At 42.5% G+C, this 16,848-nt stretch overlaps 1 protein-coding gene across 1 annotated transcript in view; it reads left to right on the top strand.

Annotated features, from left to right (window-relative positions):
* Window positions 1–16,848, top strand: part of LOC108705286 (interferon-induced very large GTPase 1) — a 117,710-nt gene that overhangs the window by 66,942 nt on the left and 33,920 nt on the right. Inside the window, 6 exon segments of the mRNA XM_041578734.1 lie at window positions 348–437; window positions 1,069–1,167; window positions 1,432–1,539; window positions 1,971–2,072; window positions 4,526–4,624; window positions 4,885–4,989. Of these exon segments, the coding sequence (XP_041434668.1) occupies window positions 348–437; window positions 1,069–1,167; window positions 1,432–1,539; window positions 1,971–2,072; window positions 4,526–4,624; window positions 4,885–4,989 (603 nt within the window).

Genomic DNA, 16,848 nt, shown 5'->3' with positions numbered 1-16,848 from the left:
AACAAGTTCGCCGGCGAACAGTCCGCGACATCCCTAATTACAGGGGCAGGGCTGGGCCATAAATGGACGAAGCAGGTGAGATCTCACAAGTAAGCAGGGCTTTGGGCAAAGAAGGGGAGTGGAGAGAGAGAGAGGGGATCAGGTACAGATCAGAGGCAGGCTGGTGGCAGAATAACTAGGGATTACATATTTACCAGCAAGTACCTTGCCGAAAAAATTGTAATACATGCCCCCCCCCCAGGGCTGGTATTTTACTGAGAGTGTGACATTTTGACATTCACATTCTGGTTTCAGACAATGCTAAAGGCATGTTATCTAACATTCCCATTTTGCTTTCAATGTTAAAGACATGGACCACCCATCGACATCACAGGATTCAGAGACACCTATTGATCAGGAACAAGAAGCTACTGGCCTATCTGATGAAAAAGAGAAAGGTAATGTTAGCAGAATAAATTAAATATACAGTTTCCCCTGGAAAATCCCTTTTGAAAATAATGAAGACCCATTTGCAAGGACAGGGAAGTGTTTTGCAGCACAGGTTTTTTGCCAGAGCAGTTACTAAGAGTGGAGTACAATATCATGTACCAATAACTATCTGACATTCACATTCTTCTCTCAGGCACTATCACAGATAAGGACAACCGTGCAGGAGCAGAGGATTTAGAGGGAGCTGATAGAAAGGAAGAAGAGACTGCTGATCAGTCTATGGAAAAAGAAAGTGTTATTGTTGACTGTAGAATTTCTCTAACTTAGAGACCTGCCCAAATAGTATCAGTTATCATATGGTTAATAGTTTTTGATAATTTTTCAACAAACTGGATCTAGTAATTAGTAATGAGCATATTCAACAATACTAGTTACACTAACTAGTCACTACTATCCCAAACTAATGCTAATGACATCCAAATACAAAGACTTTTTGGAAATATGTATATTCGTTTTTTGTGTGTGTGTGTGTGTGTGTGTGTTTTCCAATCACTGGGACATATAATCAGAGTGTATCAGTACAATTAATACCAATATCTATGTGGTAGATACTATGTAACATTCATATTCTGCTTTCAGGTACCATTAAAGACATGGGCAGCTCTGCAGCAGAGAATTTAGGTGGAGCCACTAGACAAAAAGAAGATGCTGTCAGTCTACTTGAGGAAGAAGAGAGAGGTAGTGTTGCCAGTCAAACCTAAAAAAATATACAGATACCCTAGCACCCCACCAGCATTATGCACAACACCGTTATCTTTTTAATTGAAATCGCATACAAATAATAAAAGATAAAAGTGGGTTTGTTGAGGCCTATCCATATTAGCTGCATAAGTGCAAATGCTGTTCTTCTAATGACCAGTACATATACCAAGCGTGTACCACTATACCATTTACCAGTGCATGCGTGTTGCTTGTCATCTAATATTTACATTTTGCTTTTAGGTACCTATAAATACATGAAGAGCCCACCAGCAGCAGCAGCAGAGGATTTGGGGGTTGCTGTTGTAGAGGAAGCAAAAGCTGCTGGTTCATCTGGGGAAACAGAGAAAGGTAATGATATTAGATATTAAAATATACCGACACCCCCGTAACCTTTAGGATTATGGAATTTTATTGCTTTTCAGGCAACTGGACCTGCTTATTTGCATTAAGGGTTGCCACGTTTTCTTCTTGGCAGTTTTGACTGATGACAAAAGGGGCAGGGCTGTGACATTGAGGGTGCGGAGTCATAACATTACTGGGGCAGGGCTGGGCCATAAATGGATGAAGCGGGTGAGATCTCACAAGTAAACAGGGTTTGGGGCAAAGAAGGGGATCAGGTGCAGATCAGAGGCAGGCTGGTGGCAGAATAACTAGCGATTACATATTTACCAGCAAGTACCTTGCCGAAAAAATTGTAATACATGCCCCCTCCCCCCAGGGCTGGTATTTTACTGAGAGTGTGATATTTTGAATTTTTGACATTCACATTGTGGTTTCAGACAATGCTAAAGACATGGATAACCCAGCTGTAGAGGATTCAAGAGGGGATGCTGGACAGAAAGACGAGGCTGATGGAAAGTTATTGGAAGAGCAGATAACAGGTAATGTTGTCAATAGCATTTGTGAAATATACAGAGATCCCCCAAAGAGTCACCAAATTATTATTCTGATTATTTTTATACTCCATATTATTAACCCCAACAGCTTCATTTTTGCGGTGTGTTTACTACCAGGCAGTTTTCACACATTTTACACTCATTTGGGTTAAGAACGTTTTTTATCTCCAAGACATAGGAAAAAATATAAATGATATATTAAATATTCAGATTGATATTTTTCTTTTCATATTTACTGATAAATCTAAAAAAAAATCTAATACTCCTGAGTTAACAATATAAAATATAGTATGTATTGGTAACCTACTTTTCTGGTCCAGAAGACCCTAAAAACTTTTGTAGGAACCAAAACAAAATGAATATGGTCATCAGTCATTTACCAAAACATACACCTAACATTTCTCCTTCAAGTTTGATTTTTTTTAGAAACTATAAACTCCCTCCCCGAGTTTTTAGATGTCCTATAATAGGGCAATTACACCAAAAAATGTGGGGGCTGGACTCTAAATACACACCTTGTAGTTTTTCAATCTAAACAGTCCCTCACTTGTATACATCATGCACAACAATTTAGATCTCACACCCTGTTGGTCACAAAGCATCTCAATCCACTTTGTCCTTAGAACAACAGTGCTATTTATCAGAGAAACACACAGTTTTTCCAATCATAAAATGCAGATTTAAATAAATCATTTATGCACTGGAATACATTCTATAGGCCTAAAACTGACCACAAACATGTAAAAGGCCTATACCACTCTAGAGAACTCTTAGATACCAAGCACACTCAAATGTGGAAATCAGCAGTGTATATGTATATGTGTACAGTGCATACTGTATATGGTCATTTTCAAAACACGGCTAAAAACACTAAAAAAACACTGCCAAAATGTGAGGTCATACATAGTTACATAGTTACATAGTTAAATTGGGTTGAAAAAAGACAAAGTCCATCAAGTTCAACCACTCCAAATGAAAACCCAGCATCCATACACACACCCCTTCCTACTGTCACATAAATTCTTTATACCCATATAATACACAAAAGCCATGAATATCTTGTAAACTATATCCTTATAAATGGTGAGTTCTGATGTCATCATTTATAAATGGTGAGTAGTGATGTCACTTCTGTCACATGACTCACTGAAACTTGTGTATTATAATAAATAAAGTCCCCCCAGTTGCAAAATATGAGGATATTAGAAGTTACCTCGGAGTTCCATGACCTGTATAAAAACAGGCCTTATGGTTTTTATATGGTCATGAAACTCCTCGGTAACTTTTAATATCCTTATAATTTACAAGAGAGGGTACATTATTCACTATATATACTAACTACCGTATATACTTGAGTATAAGCCGAGTTTTTCAGCCCCCAAAATATGCTGAAAAACTCTACCTCGGCTTATGCTCGGGTCAAGCGCAAAAACGGTCGCCGGCGTCTAAGAATAGTCGCCGGCGTCCGAGAATATTCACCGGCTTCGATGGGAGCTGAAACCTCAATTTTTTGATTGAAACTTACCAGAAGCTGCTGCATTTCTCACCCTAGGCTTATATGCGAGTCAATAAGCTTTCCCAGTTTTTGGAGGTAAAATTAGGTACCTCGGCTTATACTCAGGACGGCTTATACTCGAGTATATACGATATTTGTACCTATATCTACAGTATGTGCTGGATGTTATCTAACATTCCCATTTTGCTTTCAATGTTAAAGAGATGGACCAAGCGTAATAAAAGAAGAACTGACACTCAGAGCTCGATGCATGCGGGCAAAGCCCTGCATGTTTATTACAATGTAACGTTTCGGGGGCGGGCCCCTTCCTCAGATTCCCCTGGAAAATCCCTTTTGAAAACAATGAAGACCCATTTGCAAGGACAGGGAAGTGTTTTGCAGCACAGGTTTTTTTAGTGTTTTTTGCCAGAACAGTTACTAAGAGTGGAGTACAATATCATGTACCAATAACTATCTGACATTCACATTCTTCTCTCAGGCACTATCACAGATAAGGACAACCGTGCAGGAGCAGAGGATTTAGAGGGAGCTGATAGAAAGGAAGAAGAGACTGCTGATCAGTCTATGGAAAAAGAAAGTGTTATTGTTGACTGTACAATTTCTCTAACTTAGAGACCTCCCCAAATAGTATCAGTTATCATATGGTTAATAGTTTTTGATAATTTTTCAACAAACTGGATCTAGTAATTAGTAATGAGCATATTCAACAATACTAGTTACACTAACTAGTCACTACTATCCCAAACTAATGCTAATGACATCCAAATACAAAGACTTTTTGGAAATATGTATATTCGTTTTTTGTGTGTGTGTGTGTGTGTGTGTTTTCCAATCACTGGGACATATAATCAGAGTGTATCAGTACAATTAATACCAATATCTATGTGGTAGATACTATGTAACATTCATATTCTGCTTTCAGGTACCATTAAAGACATGGGCAGCTCTGCAGCAGAGAATTTAGGTGGAGCCACTAGACAAAAAGAAGATGCTGTCAGTCTACTTGAGGAAGAAGAGAGAGGTAGTGTTGTCAGTCAAACCTAAAAAAATATACAGATACCCTAGCACCCCACCAGCATTATGCACAACACCGTTATCTTTTTAATTGAAATCGCATACAAATAATAAAAGATAAAAGTGGGTTTGTTGAGGCCTATCCATATTAGCTGCATAAGTGCAAATGCTGTTCTTCTAATGACCAGTACATATACCAAGCGTGTACCACTATACCATTTACCAGTGCGAGTTGCTTGTCATCTAATATTTACATTTTGCTTTTAGGTACCTATAAAGGCATGAAGAGCCCACCAGCAGCAGCAGAGGATTTGGGGGTTGCTGTTGTAGAGGAAGCAAAAGCTGCTGGTTCATCTGGGGAAACAGAGAAAGGTAATGATATTAGATATTAAAATATACCGACACCCCCGTAACCTTTAGGATTATGGAATTTTATTGCTTTTCAGATAATTGGACCTGCTTATTTGCATTAAGGGTTGCCACGTTTTCTTCTTGGCAGTTTTGACTGATGACAAAAGGGGCAGGGCTGTGACATTGAGGGTGTGGAGTCATAACATTACTGGGGCAGGGCTGGGCCATAAATGGATGAAGCGGGTGAGATCTCACAAGTAAACAGGGTTTGGGCCAAAGAAGGGGAGTGGTGAGAGGGGTTCAAGTACAGATCAGAGGCAGGCTGGTGGCAGAATAACTAGGGATTACATATTTACCAGAAAAGTGTGAAAAACACTGTCAAAATAATCCAACCGTGTCTCATAACCTTCGAGCTGTGCATTTTAGACCTATGAATATTAGCTGTATGTGTGCATATGCTTTGTTTTTCAGTGGCCAGGAACTCTGCCATATCAATATATTAGGGACATTGTCATTTGTACATACATTTACTTACAATGCCCCCCCCCCTTGGGGATGGGATTGTTTGTCCATATATTGCAATATACAGACTCCAACTCTTTTAAAGTCAGACATCAGATGGTTTTTCTATATGTAACTGTAAGGAAATCTGTTTTACCTGGGATTGGGGGTGCTGTAAATCGGCTGCGGGGACGCCCGCCACGCCGGCCGCGGGGACGCCCGCCTCGTGGTTCCACCATCTTGCCTCCTTAGGACGCGCGCGCCCGCGTCTCGTTTCCTTTATTTTGACGCGGACGCGCGCGCGTCGATCCTGACGCGTGTGCGTCGATTTTGGCGCGAAAACCTTGCCGTCCAAACAGGGTATAAATAGGCCACTTCCACTCCCAGCAAACTGCCCGTGATAGAACTTGTTTCTGGTGCTCTGTTCTGAAGCCTTGTGCTATTTTGCCTGTTTGAATCTGATTATCCGTGTTTGACCCAGCCTGTACCTTGACCATCCTGAATTCTGTATCCTGACCTGTGCCTGATATCCGACTACTCTTCTGCTTGTACCCTTCCTGCTTGATACTCGGTTTTGACCCTTGCCTGCCTGACGACCCTTGCTTTCTGCCTGCCACGACCCAGCCTGTCTGACGATCCTTCTGCCTTATCCTTGTCTGTTACCGTGATCCTCGGTCCCAAAGACTCTAGCTACCAGCCGTGCCCCATTGCCTGCCAGAACACTTGCTTGAACCTCTCGTAAGACCAGGTGGCACCCGATTAGGCTGAGGGCTCCTCCCGAAGCTCAAAGGTGGTCACACCACTGGTGAAGCTTAGCTCAGACCCAGGATTCGAGCACTTGTTCTGGTGTTGGGTGCCGGCCGTGACATTATCACGGGCCATGGAGGACGACGATCACACCGAAGCTGCTGCCGCTGCTCCACCTCCATCTTCTTCCGAGCTGTTGCTAACTACGCTGCTGGAACGCATGGAGGAGCAGGAGCAAAAGCAGAACTATCTACTCCAGGGGTTTCATAACCTAACACGCCAGCTGGAACCCTCGCAGCAGCCAGCCAGTTCTGTTCCTACTCCTTCAGTGGGTTCCCTGCCTGATAGGGGTGCTGTATTCAGACCTCAGGAACCCAAGATTGCATTTCCGGCCAAGTTTGGTGGGGACAGAACCCAGTTTTTTGTTTTTCAAGAGGCCTGTAAGCTGTACCTCAGCTTTTTCCCCCACTCATTTCCCTCTGACGAGGAAAAGGTCAGGTTCGTAATGACCCTATTAGTGGGTGACCCCCAAGTCTGGGCACTTAGATTGCCAGCCACCGACCCTGCCCGTTTCTCTTTAGATATTTTCTTCCGCTCTATGGCCATTCTTTACGATGACCCGGATCGCGCCTCTTCGGCCGATTCCGCTATTCGCAAACTACGCCAGGGTAAACGGGAGGTGGAAATTTACTGCACAGAGTTTCGTAGGTGGGCGGTGGAGACTGGCTGGAACGATGCAGCTCTAAGGAGCCAGTTTCGCATCGGTCTAGCCAAATCTGTCAAAGACAGCCTGGTCAATTACCCCCTATCTACCAGTCTGGATGACCTTATGTCTCTGGTTATCCAGGTAGATAGGAGACAGAGGGAAAATCGGGAGGAACAGGGTACTTCTTCTTTGTATAAACATAATTTTAGTGCTAAGTTGTCAAACCCCTCTGTGTCTCAACCTCAGGAGGAGCCTATGCAGCTGGGCATCTTTCACCTCTCTCCTGAGGAAAAGGCACGGAGGCGGTCTCTTGGGTTGTGTTTGTATTGTGGGGAGAAGGGTCACTTCCTCAATCAATATTCCAAGAGGCCGGGAAACGCTCTAGCCTAAATGGAGAAGGGGAGCTCCATTTGGGTGCAGGCGTTTCCTCTCCCCAATCTGCCTCCAAGGTCCTATTATCTGTTAAATTAACCTGGCCTACGGGCACTGTTAAATTGTCAGCCTTCATTGATTCTGGGGCGGAGGGTAATTTCTTGGACGCAGCATTCGCTGCTAAAAATAAAATTCCTTTGGTTGCCCTCAATCCTCCTTTGAGAATTCTGGCTGTCGATAAAAGACCCTTGGGATCAGGGGTGGTTTCCCAAAAGACCACAAATCTTTCCATGTGTGCAAATAATCTACACTGTGAGGAGATAGCTCTATACCTCATTGAGGGAGCTTCCTCTCCTCTTATTCTTGGTTTACCATGGCTCCAGAGGCATAACCCTCTGATAGACTGGGTTTCTAAGGGGGTGACTCAATGGGGTACAGGATGTAGTGGGGTTTGTTTTCCCTCTGTAGTAGCCACTACTTCTCTTGAGGGGTTACCCACAGCATATTCTGTTTTTTCTGATGTTTTCTCCAAAAAAGCAGCTGAGACCTTACCTCCGCATCGGCAGTATGACTGTCCTATTGATTTAGTTCCTGGGTCAATTCCTCCACGTGGTAGAACCTACCCTCTTTCATTGCCCGAAGCCCAGGCAATGAAAGAGTATATACAAGAAAATCTTGACAGGGGCTTCATTAGGCCCTCCTGTTCCCCTGCGGGGGCAGGGTTCTTTTTTGTGGGTAAGAAAGACGGTGGTTTACGCCCCTGTATTGATTACAGGGGGCTTAACAAAATCACTGTAAAAAATCGCTACCCCTTACCATTAATCTCCGAACTATTTGACCAGGTCAAGGATGCTAAGATCTTCTCCAAGCTTGACTTGAGGGGTGCCTATAACCTCATTCGGATCAGGGAGGGGGATGAGTGGAAAACGGCTTTTAATACTAGGGATGGCCACTACGAGTACCTTGTTATGCCGTTTGGTCTATGTAACGCCCCAGCAGTGTTTCAGGAGTTTGTCAATGACATCTTTCGGGACCTGCTGGGGATATACGTAGTGGTCTACCTAGATGACATCCTCATCTTCTCTGCCAATCTGTCTGATCATCGTCTTCATGTTTGTGAGGTATTGCGTAGGCTTAGAGCTAATAACCTGTATGCAAAATTGGAAAAATGTATTTTTGAGGTTGCTTCCGTACAGTTCTTGGGATTTAATATTTCTTCCAAAGGTCTCGAAATGGATCCAGACAAAGTAAGAGCTGTCCTGGAGTGGACCCAACCATATTCTTTACGTGCAACCCAAAGGTTCCTAGGTTTTGCCAACTATTATAGGCAATTCATTAAAAAATTTTCACTTATTGTGGCTCCTATCACAAATCTTACTAAAAAAGGTGCTGACCCCAGTATGTGGCCTCCGGAAGCTATCCAAGCTTTCGAGTTCCTCAAAAGGGAGTTTAGTTCTGCCCCAATCCTCCGCCATCCCGATACAACACTACCTTTTATAGTTGAGGTAGATGCTTCTGAGGTGGGAGCAGGGGCAATTCTCTCTCAAAGGCACCCGACAACTAATAGGTTACATCCCTGTGCATTTTTCTCTAGAAAATTTCTTCCTGCAGAGGCAAATTATGACATAGGGAATAGAGAACTATTAGCTGTCAAGTGGGCCTTTGAAGAATGGCGGCATCTATTAGAAGGGGCTAAACACCAGGTTACGGTCTACACTGACCATAAAAATCTGTTGTATATTGAGTCAGCAAAGCGTCTAAATCCCAGACAGGCAAGGTGGGCCTTGTTCTTTTCTAGGTTTAACTTTACCTTGACGTTTAGGCCTGGTACAAAGAACGTCAAGGCAGATGCTCTTTCCAGAAGCTTTGACTCAATATATTCTGAAACTGATGACTGTAGTACAATTATTCCGGGTGAAGTCATTGTGGCTACTTTGGAATCTGACCTCTCTTCTTTGTTATCCCCTGTTCAGACAGACGCTCCCTCTAACACTCCTGTTGGGAGATTTTTTGTTCCTGAAGATCTTAGAGAACAGGTTCTAAGAGAGGTTCATGATTCCAAGATGGCAGGACATCCTGGTGTAAGTAAAACTATTTCATTACTTACTCGAAGTGCTTGGTGGCCGACCTGTAAACAAGATGTTAAATCTTTTGTGGATTCTTGTCCTGTCTGCCAACGCTCCAAGACTTCTAGAAATTTGTCCCAAGGGTTACTGATTCCCCTCCCTATTCCTGAAAGACCATGGACCCATCTTTCTATGGATTTTATTGTGGAGTTGCCTGTGTCCCAGGGGAAAACAGTAATTTGGGTGGTGGTGGATAGATTCAGTAAGATGGGTCATTTTATTGCTCTTCCTCACCTCCCATCCGCCAAAACTTTGTCCGAACTTTTTATTCAACATATATTTAAGTTGCATGGGTTTCCCAGTAATATTGTTTCAGACAGAGGTGTTCAATTTATCTCTAAGTTCTGGCGCGCATTTTGCTCGTTAGTGGGGATCGATCTTTCTTTTTCAACCGCCTATCACCCACAAACCAATGGGCAAACCCAAAGAGTGAACCAGTCTTTAGAGCAATTTTTAAGATGTTTTGTGTCCGAAAATCAATCTTCCTGGGCAGAACTGTTACCCTGGGCAGAATTTGCCTACAATAACGCTACCCACTCCTCCACTGGGGAGTCTCCATTTTTTGTTGTTAATGGGTTACACCCAAAAGCCTTTTCCTTCTCTAATTCTGGTTCTTCTGTCCCTTCCGCTAATTCCTCTGTCAAACAATTTTCCATGATTTGGTCCCAGGTACATGATTCCTTGTCTACTGCTACTTCTGCTCAGAAAAGGGCTGCTGATAAAAGACGTAGAGAAGCACCCCAGTATAAAGTGGGAGACTTGGTGTGGCTCTCTACCAAAAACATCAAGCTAAAGGTTCCTTCCCTTAAGCTGGGTCCCCGTTTCATTGGTCCTTACCCCATCACTACTGTTATCAACCCTTCGTCTGTTCGCCTTAAATTGCCTGTTAATTTCAAGATTTCTGATTCGTTTCATGTTTCTTTACTTAAACCTGCCGCTAATACTCGCCTTACTTCTGTTCCCCCTCCAGTGCAAGTTGACGGTCAGCCTGAATTTGAGATCCAGGAGTTCCTTGATTCCCGAATGGTACGTAACAAACTCCAGTACCTCACTAGGTGGAAAGGATTCGGTCCTGAGGAGAACTCCTGGGTCTCAGTTGATGACATCAAGGCTGATCGTCTTAGGAAGCAGTTCCATTTAAAGTTTCCTGGGAAGCCTGGGGGTCCGGTGTCCCCCCCTAGAGAGGGGGGTAATGTAAGGAAATCTGTTTTACCTGGGATTGGGGGTGCTGTAAATCGGCCGCGGGGACGCCCGCCACGCCGGCCGCGGGGACGCCCGCCTCGTGGTTCCACCATCTTGCCTCCTTAGGACGCGCGCGCCCGCGTCTCGTTTCCTTTATTTTGACGCGGACGCGCGCGCGTCGATCCTGACGCGTGTGCGTCGATTTTGGCGCGAAAACCTTGCCGTCCAAACAGGGTATAAATAGGCCACTTCCACTCCCAGCAAACTGCCCGTGATAGAACTTGTTTCTGGTGCTCTGTTCTGAAGCCTTGTGCTATTTTGCCTGTTTGAATCTGATTATCCGTGTTTGACCCAGCCTGTACCTTGACCATCCTGAATTCTGTATCCTGACCTGTGCCTGATATCCGACTACTCTTCTGCTTGTACCCTTCCTGCTTGATACTCGGTTTTGACCCTTGCCTGCCTGACGACCCTTGCTTTCTGCCTGCCACGACCCAGCCTGTCTGACGATCCTTCTGCCTTATCCTTGTCTGTTACCGTGATCCTCGGTCCCAAAGACTCTAGCTACCAGCCGTGCCCCATTGCCTGCCAGAACACTTGCTTGAACCTCTCGTAAGACCAGGTGGCACCCGATTAGGCTGAGGGCTCCTCCCGAAGCTCAAAGGTGGTCACACCACTGGTGAAGCTTAGCTCAGACCCAGGATTCGAGCACTTGTTCTGGTGTTGGGTGCCGGCCGTGACAGTAACCCTTTTGTCACCCTTTTGTCTGTTACACTCCACGTGTGGCGCTTACTTGATGACACAGGACAAACCTGGTCCACTCCGCAGTGGTATTGGGAGAGACAGGGTACCTGTACTTACTAGGGCAGTGCCTCCACCTAGTGGGATCTGGGAATGCACCTACGGGTGGCCCCACTAGGAATACTGTAATAACACACACAGTTTTGGTTAAACTGAACGGTTTATCTAAAGTAAATGGCCAACTAGTGCAAGCAGCACTCCTAACCGGTGGTAATAGGGCCTCAATAACTAACTTGCTAGTGCAAAACTGTCTAGCAAAGTCCTTTAATTTCCTTTAATAAACAGTCTGTTTATCTTCAGCGCTCTTTAGGTACTGTCCCTTTAAACAGGATACTCACACAAATCCTCTTTGGATACTTCAGAGCTCTCTTCAGGCGAATCCAGCAAGTCAGACATACATTGTGACTACCAGCCCCTTTGGATGCTCAGATTGGAATCTCCTGCTGGTTATTTCTCCAGTCTGGATTCCTTTCACACTCTCTGTCTCTCCAGGCACAGTATGTGGCTTCCCTGTGCCAGCCTGATCCAAATGAATACTTTTGGTGCAGCCTCTCAGCTCTCTGTGCCCATTGGCAGCTCTCTGGCTTCCTTCTCTGTTCATCATGTGGCTCTCTATGACAGGCTTTCTTCTTTTGCCAATGTAGGGATGTGAAAATTTAGACACTCTTACATTTTATAGACAGGCACATCCCTAGTAATATCTTGTGCTTATGTAACCCCTGTAGTTCTCACCGTGTACACCAGATGGCACTGTGCAGTAGTATAAAGGTCTTGGGAACCATGAGGTCTGGGTCCATTACTTTAGCCCAACCAAGCAGGCTGGAAGGGAATGGGTACATGTCGACCCTAGGCTCATTGGCCCTAGTAATTAGATAGCATTCTCTTTTATAGATCACTCTAGGAGTGATAGAGAGGTTATTTAGTTGTGCAGCTCAAGGCTCCACCGAGGATATTAGAGGGATTAAGATCCCAGGGTATTACTGACCCGGAGTAGGGACTAAAGTGTTGAGACTAGGGATGATAGGAATTCCCCTAGATTGCCACTGGCAAGTTATCCTGAAAACTGGGCAATATCCCTCACAAGCTGCCACACTCTCTGCTGTATATTCCCTGGCCTGCAGGGATTCAGCCTATACTGGTTCAGTGAGTATATGCTACCTTTATGCTGTCTGATTGTTCTATACCCCATTATGGATATCTGATATTTGTTATGTGCTATGTTAAATAAAGACAGTTCATTGTTTAAACGTTAAAGAACTACTGGAGCCCATCATTGTGCTATTGCACCTGGTTACAGTTGCACTACAACCTGCCTCCACCCCACTGCGAGGGCTTACCCCTGAGAGAGAGGGCCTCATATGTGGTATAACCACACACTGATAGTAGCTAGAACAGACATATATATATATATAAAGTCAGTTTACTATAGCGCTACACCAGTATCTGTGACTTCCTTTTCCTGCCTGCCACTCACTAGCTGCTGTGTCACTTCCTGTTGCACAGAAATCACCGAATAGCTGGTTGCTAGGTAACAGCTTACAGCACACACACACATGCTCTATGTTTGATCTTTACAGGGATAAGCACAAGGGGTTTGCACTAATTCCCTACATATGTTTTACAATGTCTGTAAAATAATATAGTGAATAAAGTACCCCCTCTTGTAAAATATAAGGATTTCAGTTTTATCCTAATATTTTACAACTGGGGGTACTTTATTAATTATAATACACACATTTTAGTAAGTCATGTGACAGAAATTACATCACTACTCACCGTTTATAACTGATGACATCACTACTCACCGTTTATAAGGTTTATAAGGACAAGATATCCATGGCTTTGGTGTATTATAATATAATATGTACTTATACTTATGTGTTTGATGTTATTTGCTATTTATATTGTCACTGAAGAATTATTTAAAATGCAGCCCCCCTTATAGTCACTGACTGACTGAGTTAGATAGTTGAAAAGCAGGAAGTAGTGTTCTGGCTATTATGTTACACATCCAGTCACTCCAGCCTTTATACATTACATTTTTGGCTAAGTAACTATATTAGAAACATTTTTTATTTTGCGCAGCCTATTTATTTACCCAGTTTTTATTTTTACACTGAACTGTTCCTTTGAGGACTACAGCCCAAAACTGTACTGCATACTCAATGTGAGGCCATACATAGTTACATAGTTACATAGTTACATAGTTACATTGTGTTGAAAATAGACAAAGTCCATCAAGTTCAACCCCTCCAAATGAAAACCCATCATCCATACACACACCCCTCCCTACTGTCACATAAATTCTATATACCCATATCTATACTAACTATAGAGTTTAGTATCACAATAGCCTTTGATATTATGTCTGTCCAAGAAATCATCCAAGTCCCTCTTATAGTCATTAACTGAATCAGCATCACAACATCACCCGGCAGTGCATTCCCCAACCTCACTGTCCTGACTGTGAAGAACCCCCTACTCTGTTCCTTTAAATGAAACTTCTTTTCTTCTAGTCTGAAGGGGAGGCCTCTGGTACGTGATTCTCTTTATGGGTAAAAAGGTCCCCTGCTATTTGTCTATAATGTCCTCTAATGTACTTGTAAAGTCTAATCATGTCCCCTCACAAGCGCCTTTTTTCCAGAGAAAACAACCACAACCTTGTCAGTCTCCCCTCATAATTTAACTCTTCCCTCCCTCTAACCAATTTAGTTGCACTTAGTCTCTGCACTCTCTCCAGCTCATTTATATCCCTCTTAAGGACTGGAGTCCAAAACTGCCCCCATACTCCAGATGAGGCCTCACCAGGGACCTATAAAGAGGCAGAATTATGTTTTCATCCCTTGAGTTAATGCCCTTTTCTATACAAGAACTTTATTTGCTTTAGTAGCCACAGAATGACACTGCCCAGAATTAGACAACTTGTTATCTACAAAAACCACTAGATCATTCTCAGTTAAGTAAATTCCCAACACACTGCCATTTAGTGTATAATTTGCATTTATATTATTTTTGCCAAAGTGCATAACGTGCATTTATCAACATTGAACCTCATTTTCCAGTTTTCTGCCCAGTTTTCCAGTTTAGACAAATCACTGTGCAAAGTGGCAGCATCCTGCATGGAACCTATAGTTCTGCACAATTTAGTATCATCTGCCAAACTAGAAACAGTACTTTCAATGGCCACCTCCAGGTCATTAATAAACAAGTTGAAAAGCAAGGGACCTAGTACAGAGCCCTGTGGTACTCCACTAACAACACTGGCCCAATTAGAAAATGTTCCATTTACCACCACTCTTTGTAGTCTATCTTTTAGCCAGTTCTCTATCCAGGTACAAATACTATGTTCCAGGCCAACATTCCTTAATTTAACCAGTAACCTTCTGTGTGGCACTGTATCAAATGCTTTAGCAAAGTCTAAGTAAATCACATCCACTTCCATCCCAGAATCCAGGTCCCTGCTCACCTTCTCATAAAAAGAAATTAAGTTAGTCTGGCAAGATCTATTACACATAAAACCATGCTGGCACACACTCATAGTATTCTGATTTGCTATAAAGTCCAGTATCTTACCCTTTATTAACCCTTTGAAAATCTTTTCTACCGCTGACATCAGCCAACTGGCCTATAGTTTTGAGGCTGAGGATGGGATCCCTTTTTGAATAGCGGCACCATATTAGCAATTTGCCAGTCTCTCTGTACCATGCCAGACCTCAATGAATCCTGAAAAATTAGGTAAAGAGGTTTGGCAATCACAGAGCTAAGCTCGCTAAGTACCCCGGTGTGAATACCATCTAGCCATGGACATTTGTTTATCTTAACATGTCCTAGTCTCTTTTGAATTTCCTCAAGTGTGAACCATGCATCATTAGTTGTATTAATAGAATTGAGACTATTAAAGTGGACCTGTCACCCAGACACAAAAATCTGTATAATAAAAGTCCTTTTCAAATTAAACATTAAATCCAATTTCTATTTTTTATTAAAGCATTCGTAGCTGTTGTAAGCTCATTTAAACATCTCTGCTGTCAATCAAATATTGTCTGCCCCTCCTCTATGCCATGGACATAGAGGTGGGGCAGACAATTAATTTCACTTTCCATTCAGCACTTCCTACATGTCACTGCTCTCCCCACATTCCCCCGTTCTCTTCACCATTTAATTGTGTAACCAGGACATGGGGATGGATATCAGGTCCCCCATTCTGGTGCACAAACAAGATTCTGAGATGATACAAGACTTGTCTTAATAACAGTGTCCACAAAATGGCTCCTGCCTGCTTGTTATAATTATGAAATCCCAGACTGAAGGAAACAATATTCAAATAATTGATATAGTGTAATTAAAGTTCATTTTGCTTGACTAATGTGATAAAATAGGATTTTGAACATTTTTTTTAGGTGACGGGTCCCCTTTAAAAGGAAACCTTCATTAACTGTTTCCTCATTTGTGTAGACAGATGAAAAATGAGTTCCGAATCTCACCTTTTTTTAGTTCTTATCAACCTGCTGACCCCCCTCTGATATTAAGTGTTCCACCCCATCCTGCTTCATTTTTTTACTATTCACATATTTAAAAAAATATTTTGGATTCTTTTTACTGCTTGCCTGGTAGCTTTTTTGCATGATTTATTGGCCTCCTTGTACCTTATAAATGATTTAACTGTCCCACTTGAAAGCCATAGAAGCACATCTTTTCTTACCCACCTCAACACCAACACCACAGACCTATAAAGAAACTAGGTGTCTATTTATTAAAGGTAGAGTTTGTCTGGTTGTGTTTTTTTTGTGAAAAAAACTTGAATTTTGGGGGGGAAACTTTTTTTGAGGTTTATTATGCCCCTAAGATGCTAAAAGGCCAAATCTGAAAAACCTGTCAATGGAAATAGTGTTATAGTCAATGGCAGCTGCCCTTTAACCATTTGAAGATAGTTTTTACCCTCAAGTTTTTCTGGAATTTGGGGGTATTTGATGCTGGTTTTCACAAAAAAAACTTGAAAAACTCGACAAATTTGGGTTTGTCACAGAGACAATTCTAAAAGTCGCAAGATTTGATTTAATGTTTGAATTTTTTTCCCGTTTTTTTCCATCTGACTTTTTATACCTGAATTATTAATAAATTAGCCAAATTCATGGATGGGATTTTTTTTATTAAAAAAATGGTGAAAAATTTAGTTGTAATAAATAACCCCTAAATGTACAGAGAGAGAGTTATATTGACTATCATTAGCCTCTCATATGTGCAGAAAACAAGAGAACTGGATCTTGGGCTGGGCTATTGGCCTTTCTGCAGCTTGACAAGGCAGTTTTGCTCTGATTTGTATAACTCCATGAAAGCCACCAGATTTGGCAGGAGTTTTCGACTTACAATGTGTTCCCTTATGAGAGTCTAGGCCTGTTTATACTTAAGGGACCTTAAGTATACTCCAGGATCTGGACTGAGGAC

The sequence above is a fragment of the Xenopus laevis genome, chromosome 9_10S (genome assembly GCF_017654675.1).
Source record: "Xenopus laevis strain J_2021 chromosome 9_10S, Xenopus_laevis_v10.1, whole genome shotgun sequence".
NCBI classification, from domain to species: domain Eukaryota; kingdom Metazoa; phylum Chordata; class Amphibia; order Anura; family Pipidae; genus Xenopus; species Xenopus laevis.
The sequence above is the reverse complement of the archived record's forward strand: the minus strand, read 5'-3'. Positions and strand labels throughout refer to the sequence as shown.